The sequence below is a fragment of the Convolutriloba macropyga genome, chromosome 6, assembly GCF_964194025.1.
Source record: "Convolutriloba macropyga chromosome 6, txConMacr16.3, whole genome shotgun sequence".
NCBI classification, from domain to species: Eukaryota; Metazoa; Xenacoelomorpha; order Acoela; family Convolutidae; genus Convolutriloba; species Convolutriloba macropyga.
Window position 1 is genome coordinate 7994129 of NC_134473.1, and position 27887 is coordinate 8022015.

At 35.2% G+C, this 27887-nt stretch overlaps 1 protein-coding gene across 1 annotated transcript in view; it reads right to left on the reverse strand.

Moving 5' to 3' along the window:
• Nucleotides 1-7997: 7997 nt before the first annotated feature.
• LOC142340662 (melatonin receptor type 1C-like) overlaps nt 7998-27887 on the reverse strand; it is a 53219-nt gene continuing 33329 nt past the window's right edge. The window contains exons 3-7 of the mRNA XM_075391353.1: nt 20915-21032; nt 20263-20497; nt 12852-13138; nt 9737-9904; nt 7998-8479 (exon numbers count right to left, since the gene is read on the reverse strand). Of these exons, the coding sequence (XP_075247468.1) occupies nt 8256-8479; nt 9737-9904; nt 12852-13138; nt 20263-20497; nt 20915-21032 (1032 nt within the window). The 3' untranslated portion in view covers nt 7998-8255. The remainder of the gene's footprint in view (nt 8480-9736; nt 9905-12851; nt 13139-20262; nt 20498-20914; nt 21033-27887) is intronic.

Genomic DNA, 27887 nt, shown 5'->3' on the forward strand with positions numbered 1-27887 from the left:
TCTCACTTTTTTTTCCCACTTTCTTTTCTCACTTTCTTTTCCCAGTTTCTTCTCTCATTTTTTCCTCCCTTTTTTCTCACTTTCTTTTCTCTCTTTCTTTTCTCACTTTCTTTTCTCACTTTCTTTTCTCTTTTTCTTTTCTCTTTTTCTTTTCTCTTTCTCTTTTCTATTTTTCTTTTCTCACTTTCTTTTCTAACTTTCTTTTCTCACTTTCTTTTCTCATTTTCTTTTCTCACTTTTCTCATTTTCTATTCTCACTTTCTTTTCTCACTTTCTTTTCTCACTTTCTTTTCTCACTTTTCTCACTTTCTTATCTCACTTTCTTTTCTCACTTTCTTATCTCATTTTCTTATCTCACTTTCTTTTCTCACTTTCTTTTCTTTAATTTTTTCTCACTTTCTTTTCTCGTTTTTTCACTTTCTTTTCTCAATTTCTTTTCTCACTTTTTTTCCCACTTTCTTTTCTCACTTTCTTTTCTCACTTTCTTTTTTCACTTTCTTTTTCCCACTTTCTTTTGTCACTTGATTTTCTAACTTTCTTTTCTCACTTTCTTTTCTCGTTTTTCTCACTTTCTTTTCTCACTATCATTTCTCACTTTTTTTTCTCACTTTCTTTTCTCACTTTCTTTTCTCACCTTCTTTCTCACTTCATTTTCTCGCTTTCTTTTCTCATTTTTTCCTCCCTTTTTTCTAACTTTCTTTTCTCACTTTCTTTTCTCACTTTCTTTTCTCACTTTCTTTTCACACTTTGTTTTCCACTTTCTATTCTCACTTTCTTTTCTCACTTTCTTTTCTCTTTTTCTTTTCTTTTTCTTTTCTCACTTTCTTTTCCCGTTTTTTTCTCACTTTCTTTTCTAACTTTCTTTCTCACTTCCTTTTCTCGCTTCCTTTTCTCATTTTTTCCTTTTTTTCTAACTTTCTTTTCTCACTTTCTTTTCTCACTTTCTTTTATCACTTTCTTTTCTCACTTTCTTTTGTCACTATCTTTTCTCACTTTCGTTTCTCACTTTCTTTTCTCATTTTCTTTTCTCATTTTTTTCGTTCCTTTTTTCTCACTTTCTTTTCTCACTTTCTTTTCTCTCTTTCTTTTCTCACTATTTTTCTCACTTTCTTTTCTCACTTTCTTTTCTCACCTTCCTTTCTCTTTTTCTTTTCTCACTTTCTTTTCTCACTTTCTTTTCTCTTTTTCTTTTCTCTTTTTCTGTTTCTCTTTTTCTTTTCTCTTTTTCTTTTCTCTTTTTTTTTCTCACTTTCTTTTCTAACTTTCTTTTCTCACTTTCTTTTCTCATTTTCTTTTCTCACTTTTCTCATTTTCTATTCTCACTTTCTTTTCTCACTTTCTTTTCTCACTTTCTTTTCTCACTTTCTTATCTCATTTTCTTATCTCACTTTCTTTTCTCACTTTCTTCTCTCACTTTCTTTTCTCACTTTCTTTTCTTTAATTTTTTCTCACTTTCTTTTCTCGTTTTTTCACTTTCTTTTCTCGATTTCTTTTCTCACTTTTTTTTCCCACTTTCTTTTCTCACTTTCTTTTCCCAGTTTCTTCTCTCATTTTTTCCTCCCTTTTTTCTCACTTTCTTTTCTCTCTTTCTTTTCTCACTTTCTTTTCTCACTTTCTTTTCTCTTTTTCTTTTCTCTTTTTCTTTTCTCTTTTTCTTTTCTATTTTTCTTTTCTCACTTTCTTTTCTAACTTTCTTTTCTCACTTTCTTTTCTCATTTTCTATTCTCACTTTCTTTTCTCAGTTTCTTTTCTCACTTTCTTTTCTCACTTTTCTCACTTTCTTATCTCACTTTCTTTTCTCACTTTCTTATCTCATTTTCTTATCTCACTTTCTTTTCTCTCTTTCTTTTCTCACTTTCTCTTCTCACTTTCTTTTCTTTAATTTTTTCTCACTTTCTTTTCTCGTTTTTTCACTTGCTTTTCTCGATTTCTTTTCTCACTTTTTTTCCCACTTTCTTTTCTCACTTTCTTTTCTCACTTTCTTTTTTCACTTTCTTTTTCCCCCTTTCTTTTGTCACTTGATTTTCTAACTTTCTTTTCTCACTTTCTTTTCTCGTTTTTCTCACTTTCTTTTCTCACTATCATTTCTCACTTTTTTTTCTCACTTTCTTTTCTCACTTTCTTTTCTCACCCTCTTTCTCACTTCATTTTCTCGCTTTCTTTTCTCATTTTTTCCTCCCTTTTTTCTAACTTTCTTTTCTCACTTTCTTTTCTCACTTTCTTTTCTCACTTTCTTTTCACACTTTGTTTTCCACTTTCTATTCTCACTTTCTTTTCTCACTTTCTTTTCTCTTTTTCTTTTCTTTTTCTTTTCTCACTTTCTTTTCCCGTTTTTTTCTCACTTTCTTTTCTAACTTTCTTTCTCACTTCCTTTTCTCGCTTCCTTTTCTCATTTTTTCCTTTTTTTTCTAACTTTCTTTTCTCACTTTCTTTTCTCACTTTCTTTTATCACTTTCTTTTCTCACTTTCTTTTCTCACTATCTTTTCTCACTTTCGTTTCTCACTTTCTTTTCTCATTTTCTTTTCTCATTTTTTTCGTTCCTTTTTTCTCACTTTCTTTTCTCACTTTCTTTTCTCTCTTTCTTTTCTCACTATTTTTCTCACTTTCTTTTCTCACTTTCTTTTCTCACCTTCCTTTCTCTTTTTCTTTTCTCACTTTCTTTTCTCTCTTTCTTTTCTCGCTTTCTTTTCTCATTTTCTTTTCTCGCTTACGTTTCTTACTTTCTTCTCTCACTTTTTTTCCCACTTTCTTTGCTCAATTTTTTCTCACGTTCTTTTCTCACTTTCTTCTCTCATTTTTTTCTCACTTTCTTTTCTCACTTTCTTTTCTCACTTTCTTTTCTCACTTTCTTTTCTCACTTTCTTTTCTCACTTTCTTTTCTCACTTTCTTTTCTCACTTTCTTTTCTCACTTTCTTTTCTCACTTTCTTATCTCACTTTCTTATCTCACTTTCTTGTCTCACTTTCTTTTCACACTTTCTTTTCACACTTTCTTTTCTTTATTTCTTTTCTCACTTTCTTCTATCGTTTTTTCACTTTCTTCTCTCACTTTCTTTTCTCACTTTCTTAGCTCACCTTCTTATCTCACTTTCTTTTCTCACTTTCTTTTCCCACTTTCTTTTGTCACTTTCTTTTCTCACTTTCTTTTCTCACTTTCTTCTCTTTTTCTTTTCTCTTTTTCTTTTCACTCTTTTCTCGTTTTTTTCTCACTTTCTTTTCTCACTTTCATTTCTCACTTTCTTTTCGCACTTTCTTTTCTCACTTGCTTTTCTCACTTTCTTTTCTCACTTTCTTTATCACTTCCTTTTCTCCCTTTCTTTTCTCATTTTTTCCTCCCTTTTTTCTAATTTTCCTCGCTTACTTTTCTTTATTTCTTTTCTCACTTTCTTTTTTCACTTTCTTTTCTCACTTTATTTTCCCACTTTCTTTTCTCACTTTCTTTTCTCACTTTGTTTTTTCACTTTCTTTTCTCACTTTCTTTTTTTCTTTTCTCACTTTCTTTTCTCGCTTTCTTTTCTCTCTTCTCATTTTTTTTCTCTCTTTCTTTTCTCACTTTCTTTTCTCTTTTTTCTCATTTTCTTTTCTCGCTTTTTTCCTCACTTTCTGCTCCCACTTTCTTCTCCCACTTTCTTCTCCCACTTTCTTTTCTCACTATCTTTTCTCACTTTTTCTCACTTTCTTTTCTCATTTTCTTTTCTCATTTTCTTTTCTAACTTTCTCATTTTCTTTTCTCACTTTCTTTTCTCGCTTTCTTTTCTCACTTTTTTTCTCACTTTCTTTTCTCACTTTCTTTTCTCACTTTCTTTTTCCCCCTTTCTTTTGTCACTTGATTTTCTAACTTTCTTTTCTCACTTTCTTTTCTCGTTTTTCTCACTTTCTTTTCTCACTATCATTTCTCACTTTTTTTTCTCACTTTCTTTTCTCACTTTCTTTTCTCACCCTCTTTCTCACTTCATTTTCTCGCTTTCTTTTCTCATTTTTTCCTCCCTTTTTTCTAACTTTCTTTTCTCACTTTCTTTTCTCACTTTCTTTTCTCACTTTCTTTTCACACTTTGTTTTCCACTTTCTATTCTCACTTTCTTTTCTCACTTTCTTTTCTCTTTTTCTTTTCTTTTTCTTTTCTCACTTTCTTTTCCCGTTTTTTTCTCACTTTCTTTTCTAACTTTCTTTCTCACTTCCTTTTCTCGCTTCCTTTTCTCATTTTTTCCTTTTTTTTCTAACTTTCTTTTCTCACTTTCTTTTCTCACTTTCTTTTATCACTTTCTTTTCTCACTTTCTTTTCTCACTATCTTTTCTCACTTTCGTTTCTCACTTTCTTTTCTCATTTTCTTTTCTCATTTTTTTCGTTCCTTTTTTCTCACTTTCTTTTCTCACTTTCTTTTCTCTCTTTCTTTTCTCACTATTTTTCTCACTTTCTTTTCTCACTTTCTTTTCTCACCTTCCTTTCTCTTTTTCTTTTCTCACTTTCTTTTCTCTCTTTCTTTTCTCGCTTTCTTTTCTCATTTTCTTTTCTCGCTTACGTTTCTTACTTTCTTCTCTCACTTTTTTTCCCACTTTCTTTGCTCAATTTTTTCTCACGTTCTTTTCTCACTTTCTTCTCTCATTTTTTTCTCACTTTCTTTTCTCACTTTCTTTTCTCACTTTCTTTTCTCACTTTCTTTTCTCACTTTCTTTTCTCACTTTCTTTTCTCACTTTCTTTTCTCACTTTCTTTTCTCACTTTCTTTTCTCACTTTCTTATCTCACTTTCTTATCTCACTTTCTTGTCTCACTTTCTTTTCACACTTTCTTTTCACACTTTCTTTTCTTTATTTCTTTTCTCACTTTCTTCTATCGTTTTTTCACTTTCTTCTCTCACTTTCTTTTCTCACTTTCTTATCTCACCTTCTTATCTCACTTTCTTTTCTCACTTTCTTTTCCCACTTTCTTTTGTCACTTTCTTTTCTCACTTTCTTTTCTCACTTTCTTCTCTTTTTCTTTTCTCTTTTTCTTTTCACTCTTTTCTCGTTTTTTTCTCACTTTCTTTTCTCACTTTCATTTCTCACTTTCTTTTCGCACTTTCTTTTCTCACTTGCTTTTCTCACTTTCTTTTCTCACTTTCTTTATCACTTCCTTTTCTCCCTTTCTTTTCTCATTTTTTCCTCCCTTTTTTCTAATTTTCCTCGCTTACTTTTCTTTATTTCTTTTCTCACTTTCTTTTCTCACTTTCTTTTCTCACTTTATTTTCCCACTTTCTTTTCTCACTTTCTTTTCTCACTTTGTTTTTTCACTTTCTTTTCTCACTTTCTTTTTTTCTTTTCTCACTTTCTTTTCTCGCTTTCTTTTCTCTCTTCTCATTTTTTTTCTCTCTTTCTTTTCTCACTTTCTTTTCTCTTTTTTCTCATTTTCTTTTCTCGCTTTTTTCCTCACTTTCTGCTCCCACTTTCTTCTCCCACTTTCTTCTCCCACTTTCTTTTCTCACTATCTTTTCTCACTTTTTCTCACTTTCTTTTCTCATTTTCTTTTCTCATTTTCTTTTCTAACTTTCTCATTTTCTTTTCTCACTTTCTTTTCTCGCTTTCTTTTCTCACTTTTTTTCTCACTTTCTTTTCTCACTTTCTTTTCTCACTTTCTTTTCTCAATTTTCTCACTTTCTTCTCTCACTTTCTTTTCTCACTTTCTTATCTCACCTTCTTATCTCACTTTCTTTTCTCACTTTCTTCTCTTTTTCTTTTCTCTTTTTCTTTTCACTCTTTTCTCGTTTTTTTCTCACTTTCTTTTCTCACTTTCATTTCTCACTTTCTTTTCGCACTTTCTTTTCTCACTTGCTTTTCTCACTTTCTTTTCTCACTTTCTTTATCACTTCCTTTTCTCCCTTTCTTTTCTCATTTTTTCCTCCCTTTTTTCTAATTTTCCTCGCTTACTTTTCTTTATTTCTTTTCTCACTTTCTTTTCTCACTTTCTTTTCTCACTTTATTTTCCCACTTTCTTTTCTCACTTTCTTTTCTCACTTTGTTTTTTCACTTTCTTTTCTCACTTTCTTTTTTTCTTTTCTCACTTTCTTTTCTCGCTTTCTTTTCTCTCTTCTCATTTTTTTTCTCTCTTTCTTTTCTCACTTTCTTTTCTCTTTTTTCTCATTTTCTTTTCTCGCTTTTTTCCTCACTTTCTGCTCCCACTTTCTTCTCCCACTTTTTTTTCTCACTATCTTTTCTCACTTTTTCTCGCTTTCTCTTCTCACTTTCTTTTCTCACTTTCTTTTCTCACTTTCTTTTCTCACTTTCTTTTCTTTACTTTCTTTAAGCACGAATTTAAGATTACGTCGTATGTGACGAGTTCATCTACTGTAATAGATTGTTAATATTCACCTCCAATTATGATGGAGGTAGATTTGGCAAGTCCTTCACTTGGACACGTTTGGACTTTTCATCTCCAGTTTTCGCGCTCCCAGCTGGTCGGCACTTGCAGCACGTGTAATCCCCTCGGGGTTTTCAGCTGTAAGTGCCGCAGCTCTTTTGAGTATGGGGGAGATGAATCGTTCATTCGTGTTTGGGTGTTGGACTTGGAATTTATAGGTAATTTGGGAGTATAAAATGTGATCTCAAAAGATGCGATTTTTTTCGAAAAATTAGGATTTAATTCTCATCCGCTCTTCGCCTGTTTTACCGCAACTTACTCATTCTTTTCTCACTTTCTTTATCACTTCCTTTTCTCCCTGTCTTTTCTCATTTTTTCCTCCCTTTTTTCTAACTTTCCTCGCTTACTTTTCTTTATTTCTTTTCTCACTTTCTTTTCTCACTTTCTTTTCTCACTTTATTTTCCCACTTTCTTTTCTCACTTTCTTTTCTCACTTTGTTTTTTCACTTTCTTTTCTCACTTTCTTTTTTTCTTTTCTCACTTTCTTTTCTCGCTTTCTTTTCTCTCATCTCATTTTTTTTCTCTCTTTCTTTTCTCACTTTCTTTTCTCTTTTTTCTCATTTTCTTTTCTCACTTTTTTCCTCACTTTCTGCTCCCACTTTCTTCTCCCACTTTTTTTTCTCACTATCTTTTCTCACTTTTTCTCGCTTTCTCTTCTCACTTTCTTTTCTCACTTTCTTTTCTCACTTTCTTTTCTCACTTTCTTTTCTTTACTTTCTTTAAGCACGAATTTAAGATTACGTCGTATGTGACGAGTTCATCTACTGTAATAGATTGTTAATATTCACCTCCAATTATGATGGAGGTAGATTTGGCAAGTCCTTCACTTGGACACGTTTGGACTTTTCATCTCCAGTTTTCGCGCTCCCAGCTGGTCGGCACTTGCAGCACGTGTAATCCCCTCGGGGTTTTCAGCTGTAAGTGCCGCAGCTCTTTTGAGTATGGGGGAGATGAATCGTTCATTCGTGTTTGGGTGTTGGACTTGGAATTTATAGGTAATTTGGGAGTATAAAATGTGATCTCAAAAGATGCGATTTTTTTCGAAAAATTAGGATTTAATTCTCATCCGCTCTTCGCCTGTTTTACCGCACCTTAAAAATGTAGATTAATGTTTTTTATGAGTTGCGCTCTGCCAACATGTAGAAGTTCGTTATCTGTACAAGTCTTAGCGGTACTTAAATTTGCAAGATAGCTCAGCCAATTAAGTCTTTAATCAAAAAATTGGTGGTACTTGGGGTAATATACAAAACCAAACACATCGGTAACGTAACGTAATACCTCTGGCTGTCGAAGGATGGGCATGGCTTACAGCCCGAGCTGGTACGAAAAAATCTCAATTTTAAACCTATTCTTTTAAATGATTTTCTTGCGATGCTTTTGCGGGCCTGCTAGTTTTTTTGAAGCTTCCAAATTTCACACATATTTTGAAACGCCTCGGCAAAACTCATGCTTATGAAGCACGAATCAAAAATTATGCTGTAAGTAGCTTTTTGGTACCATAGTCTACTTACTGGTAATTTTTATAACCTGTTTAATCGCAAGCCGTATAATGTTAGCGGTAAAAAAGCTTTCAACCCTCGAGAAGGGTAGACATAACACAACGAGTGCAGGTGAGGTAATTTGTATTTGGTCATTTTAAAACAGTTGGTTTTTTGAAAAGCTAGGGCTCATTCCTGGTTGGCATTCTTTGCTCCTTTGGTATATGTTTGTCCCATTATAGCACCCCTTATAGCTTAGTGGTCATATAATGTATAGCCACCCCCCACCAAAAATTGTTGGGGGGCTGTAATTTCGTGGATGCACAATCTCGGGGTGGACGATAATTTCGTGGCTATAATGGGAAAGAAGCGTCATTTTTGTTAACTAATTTTTTGTCTCTGCAATTGGATTCCTGGCTTTGTTCACGCCTGCAGACTGAGAAGATGGGTTTACTCCAGAGGTAGTCTCCTTTCCCCAATGATAGCAAGGAACTATCATCACCATCCATGTCTTGTATGCCTTGCGGAATCCTCTATGCGTGAATCCATATATGATGAAATTGACAGATGAGTTTGTGTGTGCCCACAAGTCCGCCAATAGATACACCTCTAAAATTTTTACTTCTCATTATACCATCTCATGTAGGATATATTCTGCCCCCAACCCCCCCCCCCCCCGCCCCCCAAAAAAAAGTTTCCTACTCCAAGAGTTACAAACAGTTACTACAGAGTAGTGTTCTATATGTGCTATACAGAACATTACTCTGTAGTAAATTAGCACGCCTGGGGGAGGGGGGACAGAATAGGTCCCTTAAATAAGCTAACAAAGGTATGGTGAGTGAGGTATAAATGCCAACTATCGAATGAGATATTAGATTTTAGCCCCATTGTGATTTTTTCCAAAAAAAAATCAAAATTATTTTGGACAGGTAAACTCCGGGGAAATGGTCAAAACATTCGCAGTTTTTTGTGAGGTTTATTAACAGATTAATCGTTTTATGTAAATGGTACAGAAAATCGTAATGTGATAAACTGTATGTTTGCAGAACTGAGGACACTAGATGGAAGTGCTCCTGCTGTGATCTAATTGAAGTTAGACACACAAAAAAAATTAAGGTGCTCAAATTGTATTAGTATAGTTACAACTTAGTTGAGCATGTCTAGGAGTATTGCAATTCTTCATAAAAATCGTCCAAAATGCCTAGATAATAGTAACCTATATGTCGCCTTCATATGATAGATGAAAACATAAAAAATTTAAAACAAATGAGATTCATTGAGAAAAAAGTTTTACAATTTTTTTGCTCATTCTTAAAAACATTTTATAAGACCAAAGTAGTAGCTCGCTTAAATTACCTCGTATATAAACTTTGACTTTCATAACTTTTATGTTTAATTTTTGCCGGGACTGAACAAAACTTGCTCTGAAATCTATACAATAGTTTCTTTTGAAATCTATCAGGGCTCGCGTACACTTAGAGACCATGTTTAATCCACAGTATCTTAACGCCTCCTAAAGCCTCCTATAGTTTTATCAAGCCTGTATCAAAACAAAACCTCTGCCAGCCGTTTGCACAGAACTCATCCGTTCATAGTCAGCTATGTTTAATATTTTCAAGATATGCTGTCAATGCGACTACAACCAACTATCAATATAATAAATAACATGAGTCATGATAGATTTCAGAAGCAGAAAATTTCAAATGCAGAAAACAAACCGACTATGAACGGATGAAGGCTTGGCAAACGGCTGGCGGAGGGTTTCTTTTGCTACAAGCATGCTAAAACTATAGGAGTCTAACCTCACAGAAGAAACTTTAAGCTGTAAGGCTGCAACGATTAATACTGATTGTGACAGGTACTGACCGAATGGGGTGGTGGTGACATAGGATAGGTCGTATCCGAACAGGAAGACCAAAGTTCCAAAAGGGATCCATGTCAAGACAAATGCCACAAATATGGTGATAAGTGAAATCATCAACTGTCTCTGTTCCTTCTTTCTACGCTTACTAGTCGACCCAGATGCACTTGAACCTGTGATACACGCAATGCAGTGATCACAATTAATCCAGACTGGATTCTTATCAGAAAAAACTTGGACCATAGAGTACAGACTCTTTAGCTGGGTCACACTCTATACCCTGTGCGCGACCCAAGTCGGTCTAATCAGAGCTGGCTTTGGTCGTGCACGTAATGCACATAAACCTGTTCATTACGCCAGCATATTATTGACAATTAAATTTGACTAAAAACAAAAGAGTTTTTTTCTAAGGTCGAAAGGAACGACGGCCGCGAATTAACAAGAAATGGATTTTTGGCCGAAGAAACAGACACCCTCTTGTAAAAAACAAAGCTAAATTTTAATTTTTTTGATCTTAGTTTCTCTGAGCTGAAAAATGGGAAGTTGTTGCGCAAGTGTCGATGTAAGGCAGACCCTATTTGGGCTCCTTTTACTGCCTTAAATGTGCACAAAAGTTAGGGCTACTTATTTCTGCGTGCAAAGTAGACTCACCTAGTTCTCTCTGACTAAACGACTCTACAAAAAACTAAAGACAAATTGTAATTATTACAGCAACTATGGTACTTAACACCGAAGTCAATAGAGGAGATATACATATAGTGCAGCTATCTAATAGGCTTACTAGATTTAGTTGTTCATGCGCTATATAAAAGAGAATAGAAACCTTTCGGTCTCTGATTGGTGGAGGATACAAAGTCTGTATTTCCGTCTGCTAATGATGATTTACCGAGATCATTAGCAATAAAACTAATTACAACATAGCAACGCAAAGTTGATATTTACGCCATTTTTTTGGAGTTCTATAAATTTAATATCTAAAAGTTTTTTGAAAAAAAAACTGCCATTGCAATCAAGTGCGTAAGGTTTTTGGGATGCAAGGAAAGCCAGCACCGTTAGAAACGGTTTGTGCAAGGTATGGATAGGCTCCTTTTTCTCTTTATACGAAAAACAATCCCTTGAGTTTCACTATTAAAAATTAGTTAATTGGGAAAAATTGGTTTGTGGAAACGCTTCTTGTATACAGGCACATTTTTTTATTGAGAATGAGATTTAAAAAAATTGAACGAAAACATTTGAAAATTGATATTGTCTTTTCAATCTCTGTTTCAGTTTGTAATTGAGAACAAACAGTTCCTAAAATCATCCCTGAAATAAACCTTAGCCATTCGTCAAGCATTATAATTCCAACACAGGTTTTGAAAGGCGGTTGTTTAATTCTAGTTACCTTGACCAATGCGGTTGCCTTGAACAATGCGTTCTCCACTGTGAGCTAAAAAAAACGCTTTCGTTTCTCACAGCTATCAAAAGTAATTAAAAGCCAGTTTATGTAACTTCTGCACCTGAAGTAATTGAAAAGTTACTTTTAACTTTGAGAGGACTCTTGTTTAGACCAGAATGATTTGCTGTCTACAAAACAGTCATCTGGTGTTTGATCTCGTCATCTTAACGCATTAGTGTTTATATTGGTAATAATGAGTCACTGTTGAATCTTTCATCAGTTCATGTCTTGGTCGAGCGTTATATTCTGTACGGAAATTTGAAAATAAAAAAGTTCAATTAAAAATTGCGCAAAAGTTTTAGAAACAGCAATGAATCTGGTCTGATTGAGTAGTGCCAGAACGTTTTCCACATTAAAATTTTAAGCCCATTACTATTCGACCTATATGAAAACGCTGTTATATTAATTACTAGCACTTCGACCTTCTCCAATAATTTGACGCACCCCATATAATGTCTACAAACATAGCTCTTTTTTTCAAAAAACACTATTATCTTGAGATAATGATTGAGAAGCGATCAAAACCGGTTGCACACAATATCGCTTTTTTAACTCAAAAAGAGAACGATAAGATAGTGTTGTGAAAAATAACGAAAAAAAACAAAGACATAAACACGCAGCAATCTAATTTAAGGATTAACTTTATTTTGAAAAAAAAGTAAAAGTTTTATGGTGAAAAATGTCGCGTAAGGTAACTCACAAAAGAAGTTGTTTCGCAAAAGGCATTCAATTTAAGAACAACAGGTAATACAATAAAACGTTCCCTAATATTTGCCCCTTTTTTGGGTTTTGAAGTCAATTTCATATTAAGAGAAAATTTAAGACATTATTTAACGAAACACTGCAATATCAGACACCAACAGTTGAGCGTATATTGAAAACGGAAGAAAGTATATGTCCATTGAAAACTTTTCCAGTAGGATTACAGCTTTCTAATCATTGATTTTTTCTACTTTTCAATACAGTTGCCTTACACGCTGCAACTAAACACTTTTTTGAATCGAAAGTCAAACTAACTACAAGTAAATCTTTTTTGTTTGCCAGAGCATCCAAATCGTTGAAGGAACCGATTCCTGTACAAACATATTCCAATGTGTTAACGTTTGAAATTTGATCTTCCTTATAAAAAGCTTCGTTAAAAATTGTCCAGTTTCGACAACTTGTCTAAATTAAATTTTTAGTAAATAAAGTTTTTACAGCAGAGCATCATTTTTTGTATTTTGATGAAAAGAAGCAATTTTTAGCAGTAAGACAAATATTGTTGTCATCTCTCGAATAGAGATATTACAAAGAGGGCGAAAAGGCATGAAGCGACAATTTGCTTAAATTTTTGAGACAGTTACCAATAGAACAATAGAACAAGCCCTTTTTGCACATGTATTGATGTTGAAATATGCAAAATTTGTGTACAATATTTTTGTGAGCAGAAAATCGTTTTTATACCAAGAATGAGTTGAAAATGCGCTTTAAAAAGAAATTTTTAAAAACAAATAGCTCACAATTATTCAATTTGTAGGAAATGAGCTGAAAAATGATTGAAAAAAAAAATGAAGGCTCACAGCATTCAGCGCGTTTCAACGCATTGCGCAATGAAAATTCGCTACACCTTCATCCGGTTTTAGTACGTGCTGCAATAGAGCTGAAATATAGTTGCTCTTTTTTCCATATAATTGAATACAAACTGGTAGTAGCTGCTCTCCATATTTGGACATAGCAGAAGAGAATGACCCACATTGGGACACAGAGAGCCAGACCAGTGTAGAGGATAGTGTTGAACCACCAGACATTGTCCAGTCTGAAACTACAGTGGAGGATGAGGGGGCTGAATGCGTGTCCACCCCACCCTATGAACTTGAAGTTGGGTAGATCCAGCAGTGTCACACACACCCAGATTAACACCATAATCAGAATGGTCATTTTGAGGTTGAACAGCTTTTCGTACCACTCGTTCTTGCATATGAACACGTACCTAAAGTTTTTATTACAGCTGGATTTTATCAAAAAAGAAAACGCATAGATACATTCCCGGGTCAAGGTCTCTCAGATTCAGGTGCCAAAGGCAAACAACCTCTGATCCGCCCACCCTCCAGACTTTTGCCTTCTGATTAGACCAGTCACTAATACAAGTAAAAAGTACTTGAAATTCGTATAGAAGTGCAATTCCAAATTATAGAGCTCAGTCTAAGTTTAAATAAGTTAGTACATCATGTGTGCGGTGTTCCGCCTGTGCGGTGTTCCGCCTTCAGTTAATTTTGAATGGGTAGTGTTGGTGGTGCTGCGTCCGGACGTCAGAGAAGCAAACTAATCAGCTTGCTTCACTGACGCCAGTGTTGGTGGTGTTTCAAAAAAGACCCTTGAGTTATAGTTACTTTGGCACGATATGCCTGGGCTACCCTTTACCCACTGTTGTTCCTTTTCAACAGTTATAACTTTCTTGAGATTTGCTTCACAAATCTTCTTTTGCTACCGTGAAAAAGTCATCCATTTCCTAACCATTGAATTATATCTATAAAATCAACATTGTCACTTGGTGTTCAAAGTTACAGTTTTTAGCACGTGTCTCTCCTGGTACATCATGTTAATGTTGAAGCAAAACTAGCTGACAAAATGATTAGCAAAGCTTTTATTTTGAAGTTCCAGCAATCTTGTTTTTGAGTAAACAAAAACAGTGGTAATAAAAATCTATGGTCAAATCAAAACAGTCACTTATCGTCTGTGATCAGATTTCAGGGCGGCAAATCTCCAGAATATGGTCTCAGATCAAATTTTTGGGCAACTCCTGTCCAGACTTTTGTGCAAAATTTCATCAGACCATGTTTCGACTTTCATCTTTCATCGGATTCTTGTGCGATTTATGATCACAGAATGTTCAAAATTTGGTTCCTGATTAGACTTTCGATCAAATTATGATCACACTATTTTCAGTCGTCTGATCGATCGGATTTTCGTTCGAAATATGATCACACTGTGTTCAGAACTGGTTCTCTGATCAATTTGTGACTTATGTTCAGAATTGGGTCTCTGGCGACTTATGATCAGCCAATTTTCAGTCTATTTTGTGCCAAATGCAACTTAAGATCTGACTATACTCAGACTTTAGTCGCTGGTCAGACCTTTTTGCGATCATTGTGCAGATGATCCCGCGACCATATAAGTTTGCAGACCCTGTTATTTAGATGACAATATGCGAACCGTGTTCAGCCAAAGTAGTCTGATCAGAGTTGGATTGAATCTGGTACCTCAACCTGGAGCTAGAGAGAAATGTTGTACTATTTCCGTTTAACAACGTTAAAAAATAATTGTTTCCAACAAAACTTGCCCAATTTTTTGCATTTTTGCAGTGAATGCGGTGATTAAGGACATCGTCACAAGACAAAGAAACAAATTTACGAAACTGGATGCGAAAAATAGAATTATGATCATTTATATACCATTTTAGAAAAATTGTTGGTATCACAGCTTCGTTGCGACAAAAAAAGCGAAAAGAACATAGTCAATAGATTTTACTTCCTTTTCAATGTTCTCTGCTATAAATATACACTTGTGCATGGCTTCTGTCAATTTGATTGTTCGTCAAAAATTATCTATAATTAATGTCAGTGGGAATTTGAGTTATTTTGCAATAATTGTATGTACCCATAATGAAATTCATTGGTACACTTTTTATCAATTGTTTTTGTTAATTTTACATGATTTCCTATTGCACACTTTAATACACGTTTTTGATTACTATCTATCTTTTTGTTCCAAAATGAGGTCAGCGGGAAGAGGTCGCAAAAACAAGCAATCAAGATTGACGTTTATTGTGTTTTGGCAATTCAAACCCACACGAGGTTTGCATAAAAAGATACATAATTTTAAGACTTCCAGGCTCAACCATACTTTCATGGCTATTCAGAAAGACCAGAAAAAGTAGATACTGAATTTTAAATTGAAATCAGTCGTTTTCCTCATTGGTTTAATCACATATAATTCAACCGCTCAGACGATAATCGCTCAAGAAAAATTCCGCAAAAATATCTACCAAATTTCTTTATTTAAAACAGCTGCTTTTAAGTTTTTCATAACATTTTGCAATAAAATAGAGGTTTTATTTTATTTTTGCATTTATTTGCTTAAATGACTAACATGAAATAACAGTCATATTTTTAGCTCACGTGTTTGTTTACAACGGATGAACTTGTGAATAAAATGACGTATTCTAACCGGCAAATACTGAGGGGCTCATTGGAAACAAATGAGTAATTTATTGAACGCATTTTATTCTTTTTTACTAACTGCTATTTTTGGCGCAAAAGAACCTCAGATTTCTCTTTTTTTTTCTAGCCTTGATGACACACTGCAAGTTTGCGGACATCATGAAATGACATCAACAATGACATGACCATCAACAAGCAGGCTCCACGATGCGCGTTCGCACTTAATTTTTCAAACCCGCTCATCGACTTCGCCGACTAAACTATCTTCCAAACGAGTGAGAGATGGAAAACTTCAAAAATTTAAATTCTTTCAGAAATAAATGCTGTATGCATTTTACAAACTTCTTTAAACTCAAACACAATTCAAAGCCGATTGAAATTCCGAACGCCGATGCAATATATCGTTAACGAGACTACAAGACAAGACAAACAACAAAACCAAATAAGAAAAACAAGCATAATTTACAGCCAAAACTCAATGTTTTTTTTCCTAAAAACACTTCACAATATCAAAAACAGCATAACATAATGAAAATAACTTGCTTTTCACTAAAGCTGTGGGAATTGTCTTGAATGAGTTTACGTAGCAGGTAGACAAAAAAAGAACTAAACAAACTCAAGATATACGGTTCCTTTTTGAAAAACAATTGATTACGCAGTCATAAAAACCGTTAGCAATCAACTAAAATCATTAAACAGGTCCTCTTATATATTCAGGGAAGAACTGCAGGGATCCACAGAGAACTGCCGTTATCCAGAATACCTTTCATGACATATAAAATGAATACAAGTATTGTCAACAATAGGAAATCCGTGTCCATTTCAATTGAAACCTAAACTGAAAACTAATCAAAAATTACTTATTTATAAATGGACCAGTGTCCAACGCCAATGAAACTTGGTGTCAGTATACTAATGTTACAACATACCCAGAGCAAGCTCAAATTTGCTCATTTGTTCCAAAATCACATAACTTTATGAAAGCTATCTGGATTAACGCTAGAAAACAATTAATTCAAGCACAAAGCAGCTATTGAAATCTTAAATTTTAACTTCAAAAGAAAAGAAATGTGGTCTGTCAGCCAAGAAACTAAGCTACAAGTTGGCTTAAATAAGATTAATAGGAGGGCATTGTTCAAAAATTGCTAAAAGTTTTGTAAAACAAATAAATTCAAAGTCATAAAAACGGATACCTATGGCAAAAGTCTTGATAAAAATGTGTTTTTGCACCTCCACAGAAAACTATTGGCATCCCTTATGATTTATAAAAAAATGGTACGGCTACAAAAAGAACGTCAATACAGTCATAAAAAATTTGCAAGATAATGGTGCCGAAGCCGACAAAAACTCTAATTAATTCATTAGGAGTTTTAAGTATGTTCAATTGCACGCTCTCAACGCCATTAATGAAACTTGTCAACAATTATTAATGAAACAATGTGACAAAAAGAGAAAAACAGAAACTCAAGAATGGCGTTAGGTCCAAGATTTGAATAGAAATAAAAACCCAAGCCAAAAAAATCCTTAAACATAAATACGCAAGAACTAATCAGTTTTAATTTATTAGCTTTCTGGAATAAAATATAGGACATCTTGGCTGAAAACTAGCTACAAATAAGCTTTTTTATATAAAACAAAAGAAATATCTCTCTGTAGCTCCTTAGGACTTTAATTGGTTGTGACATTAGTGAGATTAAATTTTAAAAAAAAAACAGAATGACAAAAAATAAAGAACTCAAAAATTTTTTTAAAAAATTTGCCACAAACACAATTTTGAAGCTAAAAAAACACTCGTTTTAAAAGTTGATTATACAATATGTTTTCATTGAGCCTCATCTGCACGTAATTTGGATATCTCAAAAACTGAGCAAAAATACGGTATCATTCCGGGCTAATAACTTACTGCTAATTAAAATAAGAGGAACAAAGAAGCCGGAAATATAAAAAAAAACAACGCTCTATAAATTCGAATTTTCATTTTATAATGAAAAACCTCAACTGGACTGAAACTTGCCTTGATAATGCAGCAGATGCTCTCAAAAAAGTAGTTATCCCAATTGAAAGCGAAATATTTAATTCGACAAAAAAGTCGACACATCAAAAACGAAATGACGGTTTCTGTATAATTATACGGCTAAATTAGAAAAGAACCGACAAAGTGTTAAATCCTGAACACTCCAACGGTTAGCGGAAGTAAAATTAGCCCATAATGGTCATTGAGAAGATTGTGTCAGCAGTCTTTAGATTTGTACATCCGGCTACTTTATTATAAATCTGCTATAGAAGCATTACTGGTGCATTGTTGACAGAGGATTGCTACACTACTGAAAAAAATAACCAAAACCTTATTCAAAAATAGAAAAAAAACAGCTCAGCAACGCTCTTCTATATCTTTTAAATTAAATCCAATTTTAGTAGTTCTAACAATTTAAACATATTTTTACGCAACATTGATAAAAAACTATTGGACAAATCTTCAAAGTTCAAAACACTTTGAAACTTGATAACTCTTTTGAAAACACTATTTTTTTAAAAAATATATCTCTTCAGTTTTATATTCAGCGCTGGACAGGTTTTCTATTGATATCAATTACAACTCTCTACGATAAATATATCGACTGGCAAAAACTGACCGAACAAGAAAGCCATTTGAGTTTACACTTCCTCCCACATCAAGGTGGGTCGGAACAAAAAATAAAGTCTAGGCGAGTAAGAAAAATGTAAAAGGTTTTATAATAATTATTAAATTTGTTGATGAAAGTCTTAGATAGATAGTTTTTTTGTATTTGGTGATGCTTTACTTTTTGAATTCTTCTTTGCATATTTTGTTTTAAAATCAATGTTTAATGGAAACTGTTATCTATGAATGGCAAAAATCTTGAGAAAATATCTTTTTGCACCTCCACAGACAACCATTGACACCCAATGTTGTTTATAAAATATCGTACGATTACGAAAATTCAGTCATAAAATAACTCAACCAACTTTTGCAAGAGAACGTACTCTAAGCAGCCGAAAACCTTTATTAACTAATTGGCAGCTTTAGGTATGTTCAGTTGCACTCTCTCAATGCCATTACTGAAAATTGTCAACAATTGTTAATTTTTTAATATGACATGAAAAACATAACCTCAAAAATGGCGTTACCTCCAGAAACCGAAAAAAAAGCATAAAAAAGTGTCAAAAAATATTTTTTCAACAGATACGCAAGGATGAATTAGCTTTTTTTATTAACTCACTGCAATGAAAATTGGACATCTCTGCTGAAAACAATTATTATTTGACAGAAAAAAAGAACTTTTATATAATACACCAAAAATAACTCTCTTTAGCTCCATAGGAATTCAATTGGTTGTGTCATTGGTGAGATGAAATATTAATGCAAAATAACAACAAATAAAGAACTCAAATATCAAAAACAAAACACCACAAACACGTAGCCGAGGTCATAAAATACCAGGTGCTTTGAAACACGATTATAAGGGTTCATTGGGCCTCATTTGCACGTAATTCGGACCTGTCAGCAAAAGAGCAATAATATGAAATCATTCCCGACTAATCTCTTCCTGGTAATTAACATAAAAAGAACCAAAATTGCTGAAAAATTCATGAAAACGATAACGCTTTATACAGTTGGAAATTTCTGTTTACTTTGAAAACACAAGATTGGACCAATATTTGCGTTGATAGTGCTACAGATCCCTCAAAAAAAGTAATAGTCCCAATTGTAACCCAAAGAAATAATTCGACAAAAGAACTCATTATGTCGAAACCCAATGGAGAGTTTTGGGCGATTATCAAGCTCCATTAGAAAAAAGCAGGCCAAGTGTTAAATCCAGAACACTCCCATAGTTAGCGGACGTAAAATTTGTCCACATTGGCGTATGAGAATATTGTGTCACCAGTTTTTAGGTTTGTACATCTGGCTATTTTATAATAATTCTGTTATAGAAGCATAGCTGGTGCATTTTTGACAAAACATGGCTAAACTTTTGAAAAAATTAGCCAGAAATTGATTCGAAATTTGAATGAAACCGCACAGCAACGCTCACACATACTTTTACGCAACATTCACCAAAAGAGTATTGGGCAAATTTACGGAAAATGTGAATAAAAGAAACTGATGGTAGCCAAATGTTCGAAACACTTTAAAACTCAATAACTCCCTTAAAAAATACAAGAATCAAAAAAATATATTTCCAGTTATATATTCTGCGGTAGACGAGGTTTCCAATGATACCACTCACAACTCTGAACGATGATTATATCGATTGGCAAAAATTGACCCAAAAAAGCCATTTTAGTATATAGTTCCTCCCCCATCAAGTTGGGTCGGAACAAAAAACAAATTCCAGGTTAGCAGAAAAAAATTTTAATATTTCAAAGAAACTTGTTGATAAATGTCTTAGATAGATAGTTTTTATGTATTTTGTGATGAATTACTCTTCTTTTGCATTTTGTTGTTTTAGTATTTTCAACATTAAACAGTTTCTGATTTTTTTTGGATGTGATAGGAGTCTCTGGGCTCGCATGCGTTTTTGTTGAATCTCTCAAAAGCTACCGTTTGCCTTTTTTGAGTTTTTTGCTTTCTTTGACAATAATGTTGCAAAGTGATAATCTTGAAAGAATATTGCAAGATTTGGATGCTTAATTTGCTACATTCTTGTGAGACTGATAATATTCTTGCACGATTCGGGCCTGTGATTGATTACATGAAGAAAAATTTTTCCACGTGGAATTCAGGAATTACAATTTTCACATATAACATTGTGTGCTTAATCTTCACAAAATCAGAAACCATTCGGTAATCTTAGATGAGAAAGCTTTAGAGTGATAAAACTAAGAAAATATGGCTGCAATTTTCGCTCCATGTTTTGAAACAAGTGTTATATACCTGTTGATAGCAACGAACATCATTGTCCAGAGACTGCCAAAACAGCTCAACATGCAAATTACTCCACTCATTTCACACAGAATGGGGTACGAGGGCAGAAAGGTGTCCCCACAGAACACCCCGATTAGGGCAAAACTATTCATGGACATCACCCCGAGGTCAAACATGGCCAGGTTGGCCACAAAGATGTGAGGAATCTGACGCAAGTGTTTCATGAAAATGATTGAGGCGATCACTAAAATAATTTTAAAAAATCAGTTAGATGGTATAACAAGTAAAGATCATACTAACATCCAGCTTTCAAAGAGTAATCTTTACAAACTGGAACAGGTCCCACATTTTTGGCCATAAGCCATTATAAACTGGATTTTGTTGAAGAAAATGTTAAAAAGTAGAGTTCACAATTTCTGTAATTGAATTTCACACGTTGACAAAACCGAAAGCAGGTATAGAGTAATTATGGCCTATAAGGTTCGAAAAACTAAAAATCAAACTGGCAGTTTATAATAATGAGAAAAGCATCACAAAATTTCAGTATGTTGAAAAATAATTTACGAACTCTTCAGAAAATGTTCCATAGGCTAACACTGGAAACAGATTTCCATATAAGAATTTTCCAAGAAAGAGGAAAGCATTTGCTATTTTAACGCACCCAATATGTTTCCAGGAACCCCTAAGAGTAGACAGATGATGATCCAGGTCATCATAAGGATCCGCAGCTGGATGGCCCTCCCCCCATCAATATCCCCCAACGGAAGATTCCACTCCTCCTAAATCAGATACCCAGAAAGTTATAAGACATTACGAGCCAGCGCCCCTGCCTGTAAATAATATTGCTATAGTTTGTGGAACTTGCGAACATGACTCTAGTTGTAATTATATTTAACCATTATACTAATTTTATTTGCTTGTTGTTCCGTCACCACTAACCTGGCTCGAGGTTTTGTTTAAAAATAATGTAAGATAAGCGGTGAGTAGCGGTGAAAAAAAATGAAAAAAAAACTTTTTTCACCGCAAAGCGCCCAGATATTTTAGCGTTGAATGCGGTAAAAGCGGTGAATTTTTGTAAGATTTGCTGTTTTTAGCGCCGAAAAATTTTTTTCACCGCATTCTGCTGGTAGCGGTAAAAAATTTTCTATCACCGGTTAAATATTTTATGTCACCGCATTCATCGTATTGAGCGCAAATCTTACATTTTTACTCAAATTCACCGCTAATCTTACATCTTTTAGCAATCTTTAGCGGTGACAACTCGACCCGAGAACTAGAGGGTGGCAATTGGTCTGGCCCTCGTTTTGACAATAGGAAATCTGGCTTCTTGTCGTCTTTAGATTACTTGGGTTCAAAACATGGGCTGTTAAAATTACCTTTATTTCATGGCTTCAGCACGACACGTGTTCTTTGTTCAATCGTGTATTTTGGGCTTGTTAAATCAATCTCACAGGAATCAAAGTTTTTGCGGCAAAACATGGTGTGTCAGAATAAAAAAGAATTATCGATGTCGATAACAATCTCGGGGCCTACGTTTCCTAACCTCCTAACCTTACGGGGTGGTTTCGGGAGAACATGTGCAAGCTTAACCGATTGTCGGGTCAAAAATCTTAAAGCAGTTTTTACTTCACTAGACCTAGCAGTTTTGTCGGGCCCGGTGAACGTCCTTGTCACGCGTCCCAATGATCATATCCTCCTTGGAGTCCATTTTTCAAGGACCAAGACAATATCATCGACATCCAACTTGGCCACGGGTTTGGTCAAATTCTTTCTGGCGTTCAGAGTTGGAACGTACTCTCTCAAAAGACTTCTCCGGATTGCTTCGAGTCTTTATCGCACTTGTATCCACGTTTTTGTCTGGACGGTGGGATTCTCTTTGAAGACACATGCTGGGATATTCGAAAAGGCTCTACCGATCAGAAAGTGATTAGATTTGATCGGATCCTCGTTTTCGACATCACTTCTAACGGTCTCGCATTAACTAGACTTTCGATTTCGATGACGATGGTTGAAAAGGTGTCCCAGGTCAACTTTGCTGATCCTTAGTTCAAAAGAAGAGCTCGTTTTACAATCTGTACGAGCTTATGAACGACACAAGGGCAGTAGAAATACTGAGAAACACAGTTCATCATATAGGAGAAAGATACGAGATCGTTCTTTTCTGGAGAGAAAAGGTTGCTCTTAAGAACAACTACCACGTAGCAAAAGATCAAGTCCAAAACCTCGATAAAAAGCTCAAGAAAGACAAAAATCTGAGAGATATATACCAGAAAACCCTCGACACTTACATTGAAAATGGGTATGTCAAATCAGTGATTTTCAGTGACACTATACCCCATCGCGTCTGTTACCTACCACACCACCCCGTTACAAACCCCAACAAACCTGGAAAGGTGCGCCGCGTCTCAAACGCCGCATGAACGTTCAAAGAAAATTCAATGAATAGCAATCTTTTAACAGGACCCGATTTGCTAAACAATCTTGTCGGGTTCTTAATTTGATTCAGGGAAAATTCTGTCGCTATCACGGCTGATATTGAAGCCATGTTTATGCAAGTCGGCATCATAGAAGCAGATCAACCGCCTAAGAGATTTCTGTGTCCAACTGATTGAAGAATAAAACAGTTCCAGTACACTCGCCTAATTTTCGGCACCAGATGCTCGCCGACAACAGCTGTTTTCGTCCTACAAAAAACTGCAACCGATTTTGCAGAAAATCAGGCCGTTAAAGATTTAGTCTACAACAGTATTTATATGAACGATTTTGTGCACTCTTTTAAATCATTTCAAAAGGCAAAAAAACACAGCGTTGCTTAAGAAAACGTTTTCGAAAGGCGGATTCAACTTGACAAAATTTGTCTCAAACGAACAGTCCTCAATCAATAGTTTCATCGACAGCTAGGAAAATGACAAAGATTGTCATCGCGTACTGGGAGTGCACTGGAATAAGTCGACTGACATAGTATTCAACAAAATTCCAGCCAAATTTGACGACAACGGTGACAGCTACTCAATTAGGAGACTGTTGTCACTAATTTCTTGTCTTTTTGATCCACTAGGCATAATAGCCCCACCAATAATTACACTGAAGCTTATTCTACAGGATGTATGGAAAGATAGATTAGCGTGGGAAGACACCTTGCCATTTGAAAAACGGAAAATGATTCAAATATTTATTGACAAATACAAATCAGCACCGCCCATTGTTCTTCCTCGTTGTATAAACCCCGCTTTATCAGTGAATAAACAACATGAAATTCACATATTCAGCGAAGCCTCGCAACTAGCTTATGGAGCTGTAGCTTATATCAGAAGTTCTTCAGAAAATAGCGTTTCATGCTCGTTTCTCATGGGCAAAGCCAAAGTTGCCCCTCTCAAGCAGCTCAGTATTCCTAAAATGGAGCTTCAGGCCGCAGTTCTTAGAACCCGCTTAGCTCGGTTCGTCAAAAATCAACAAAATATCGTCTTCAAGGAAAACGTTTATTGGTGTGACAGAACTGCCGTCCCAGCCTGGATTAAAAGCCCAGACAAACTCAAAATTTACGTGGCCAACCGCGTTCGTGAAATTCAAAATAACTCTTCACCTGATAACTGGAGACACATCAGCGGAAAGAACGACCCAGCAGATCACGTGTTTCGTGAAATTGACCCAAATGATGTTGTTAAATTGTGGTTAACTTCTCCACCTTTTTTGTATGAGTCGAAAGACATTTGGAGCAAGATATTTTACGCGAAGAAAAGGAATGTCACAACAATACAACGACCAATTCAAGCCATCATTGACATTGAAAGTTTCTCAAAATGGACCAAATTGCTCCACGCAACCGCAGCAGTTTTCTGTTTCCTCAGCATACTTAAAACGAAGAGAAAAAGAGCACTCAACTGTACGGATATAGAAAAATCGAGAAATCACCTACTACAAGCATCACAGCAAAACTCTTTCGGTACGTCAATCAACCTTGTGAAACAGAAGAAATCTCTTCCAGCAAAAGACAAGCTTCTTCAGTATTCACCGTTTCACAGACAACACGTTGCGTGTCTGTGGCAGAAAGAAAAGAATTACATTGGGTTACAACACAAAACATCCAATGATTCTCAATGCAAAAGAATTAATAACTCGGCTCTTCTTAGTTACATGCCAAGAAATTTGCATGCAGTTTGGGACTTAATACGTCAAGAACTATGTACAACAAAACTTTTACGTGCTTGTTCCTCGCGACGCTCTTAGAAGTATCACCTACAAGTGTTTTGATTCAAAGGCCAAGGACTACAACAACCAATGGCGGACATACCCGACATCAGATTTCAACAAAACGAGTCTCCTGTAGTTTTTACAAACGTCAGAATTGACTATATTGGCCCTTTTACAGTTATTCAGCAGAATAAAGAGGAAAAGGTCTATATCTGCCTCCTCAATTGTCTTGTCACGAGAGCTGTGCACTTGGAAGTGACAGAAGATTTAACGACAATCACTTGCATGACAGCCATCCGAAGATTCATTGCAAGACGGAGACAACCTCAACTTTTTCCTCAGTTACAACGGCAGCAACTTTCTTGGAGCCAGAGAACAGATACGACGACAACCACTCCAGCTCGACCATGAGTTCTTTAGACAGACACTACTGAATCAGTCTGTTGAATGGCGTCTAAACCCTCCTTCTGCCCTCATTTCTGTAGGATGTGGGAGAGGCTCGTACAGATTGTAAAACGAGCTCTTTTTTTGAATTTAGGATCATCAAGTTGACCTGGGACAACTTTTCAATCATCGTCACCGGGACGGAAAGTCTAGTTAATGCGAGACCGTTAGAAGTAATGTCGAAGACGAGGATCAACTCACACCTAATCAATTTCTGATCGGTAGAGCCTTTTCGAATGTCCCAGCATGTGTCTTCAAAGAAAATTCCACCGCCCAGACGAAAACGTGGATACAAGTGCGACAAAGACTCGAAGAAATCTGAAAAAAACTTTTGAGAGAGTTCGTTCCAACTCTGAACGCCAGAAAGAAGTTGACCAAACCCGAGGACCAGTTGGAAGTCGATGATATTGTCTGGGTCTTTAAAGAATGGACTCTAAGGGGATATGGCCATTGAGAAGGGTGACAAGGACGTTCACCGGCCCCGACAAAACTGCTAGGTCTTGTGAAGTAAAAACTACTTTAGGATTTTTAACCCGACCAGCGGTTAAGCTTGCACATGTTTTTCCGAAACCACACCCGTAAGGTAGGAGGTTAGGAAACGTAGGCCCCGAGAATGTTATCGACATCGATAATTCTTTTTTATTATGACACACCATGTTTTGGCGCAAAAACTTTGATTCCTGTGAGATTGATTTAACAAGCGCAAAATATACGATTGAACAAAGAGCATCTGTCGTGCTGAAGCCATGAAATAAATATAATTTTAACCAGCCCAAGTTTTGAACCCAAGTAATCTAAAGACGACAAGAAGTCAGAGCCCCCTATTGTCAAATCGAGGGCCAGGCTAATTGTCATTTTGCGCCAAATGACAATTGGCCTGGTCCTCGATTTGACAATAGGGGGCTCTGACTTCTTGTAGTCTTCAGATTACTTGGGTTCAAAACTTGGGCTTCTTAAAATTACCTTTATTTCATAGCTTCAGCACGACACGTGCTTTTTGTTTATTCGTATACTTTGGGCTTATTAAATCAATTTCACAGGAATCAAAGTTTTGGCGGCAAAATATGGTGTGTCAGAATAAAAAAGAATTATCGATGTCGATAACCGGGGGAGCGGAACTACACGTTCAACTAGTTTTTTTTAATTAAGTCTTCGTCGGATGATCACCATATTTGATGTACAATCACATCACTGGTATTTTTCCCGTCTATTCGACAATTATTGTTCAATTCTCCTTAATATCTTAATTTGATGGATTTTAAAGAGTGTATTTCAGTGTATTTTACGTCTTCCTTCTATGTTCTCAGATTTATCTACACTGTTTTGATCTGTTGATGTCAATGAGGAATCAAATTGTAGCCGGCTGCTCCTATTTAATGAATTTTTTGTTGTCTAACTGCTAATTCGGAAAATACCAAGTCTCAAAGGCTTTCAAATGAGAAAGAAATAAGGGATCTTTCCCATTATAGCCCCCCCCCCCAGCTTAGTGGTCAGATAACCTAAAGCCCCCAACCCCCCCCCCCCCCCAATCATGGTAATTATACCATAATGGGGGGCTATAATTTCATGGGGGGGTTATAATGGGAAAGACCCGAAATAAGTCTATCTAATGTCCTACACTAAACTGCTTTCCTTGTGTTGTCACATATTCGCAGTAGTAACAGGCCACGTTGCCTCTTAAGTGAACCATTGTTAAATGTGTTCTTTGCTTTCGTTCCATATCTTGTGGTTTTGACAACTTTGGCAATAGTTGTTTTGATTGAAAATAAAAAATACTGTATTTCTTCCACTCTTTGAAACTCCATTCAATATACTTTCTTTCAGTCTCGCTTTTGATATGTCAGCTAGTGTTTCCAAGGAAAAATCAATTATTTTGTTTTGATTTCCTTACCTTTTCTGCTATTTGAACAGTTTTGGCAATATTTGTTTTCAATTATTATAAATGATTTTTGAGATTCGCCCGAACTTTTTTCCACTTTTTATTTTTTGCTGCTCCGAGTAAAACCAAACCATGCCTAATGAAGTTTCCTTTAAAGCGCAATCCAAGTTTTTTGTTGGTGGCTAACAAAACAGTTTTCTGACCAGTTATGGAATATTTAATGACTCAGTCATCGCTAATTTTCTAATAAAAAGACGGAAAAAAAAACATAGTTTAAAAAAAAATTTCTGATCTTTGTGACCTTGGCGTATGCTTTGCTTACTATCAAATAATATTTCATTTTTAAAGTGTACTTCGAGCCCTTTCTTCCAAGTTTTTTGGGATTGATTTTTGAGATTTGTCTTGCTACCCTATTTTTTAATTCGTATATTCCTCGATTTTTGTTCTTACCATCGGATAACGCGCCACAATTTTAAAAATTGCTTTTTGGTAACATCTACAGCTCGGTGGCTGAAACTTTACGCTTACAATATCATGCATTCCCTGCTTGAAAATATATTTTTTTGATGAGAAATTGTAGTATAGTTGTTTGATTACTTGAACGAAAATTTTGGTCACATCAATTTTTGTCCACTGTTGTAACATGAAAAAAAAATGTAATAACACCATTGTTAAGCATACCTGTACTTCTTTTAGAATCCATCAATTTGAAAATTACAAAACGTAAACTGCTCTTCAATAAACTGAAATTTTCCTATCTCTGTATTATTTGGTACACAATTAAGCCAAAACAAGGATGAGTGGTTTCGGAACCTTATGTTCGCAGCCTCATTGCTGTTAGAAAAAAGTTAAAGGGGGAATAAAAAGAGCAACACTTTCATAAAATTCGGAAAGCTCTCGAATCCCAGGTTGAGGTCCCAGACAGAAGCAAGTATGTCCAGACCGAAGATGAACGCACGAGGGGGGCGTCGTGCGTTCAAAATTACATAGTCTGGAAACATCAAAAAACGCACGAAAGTCTGGACATGAACGCGCCAAAGTCTGGCGAACGCACGAAAGTCTGGACATAGGCAACTTCCGTCTGGGACGGTCTGGACATAGGTACTTTCCGTCTGGGACG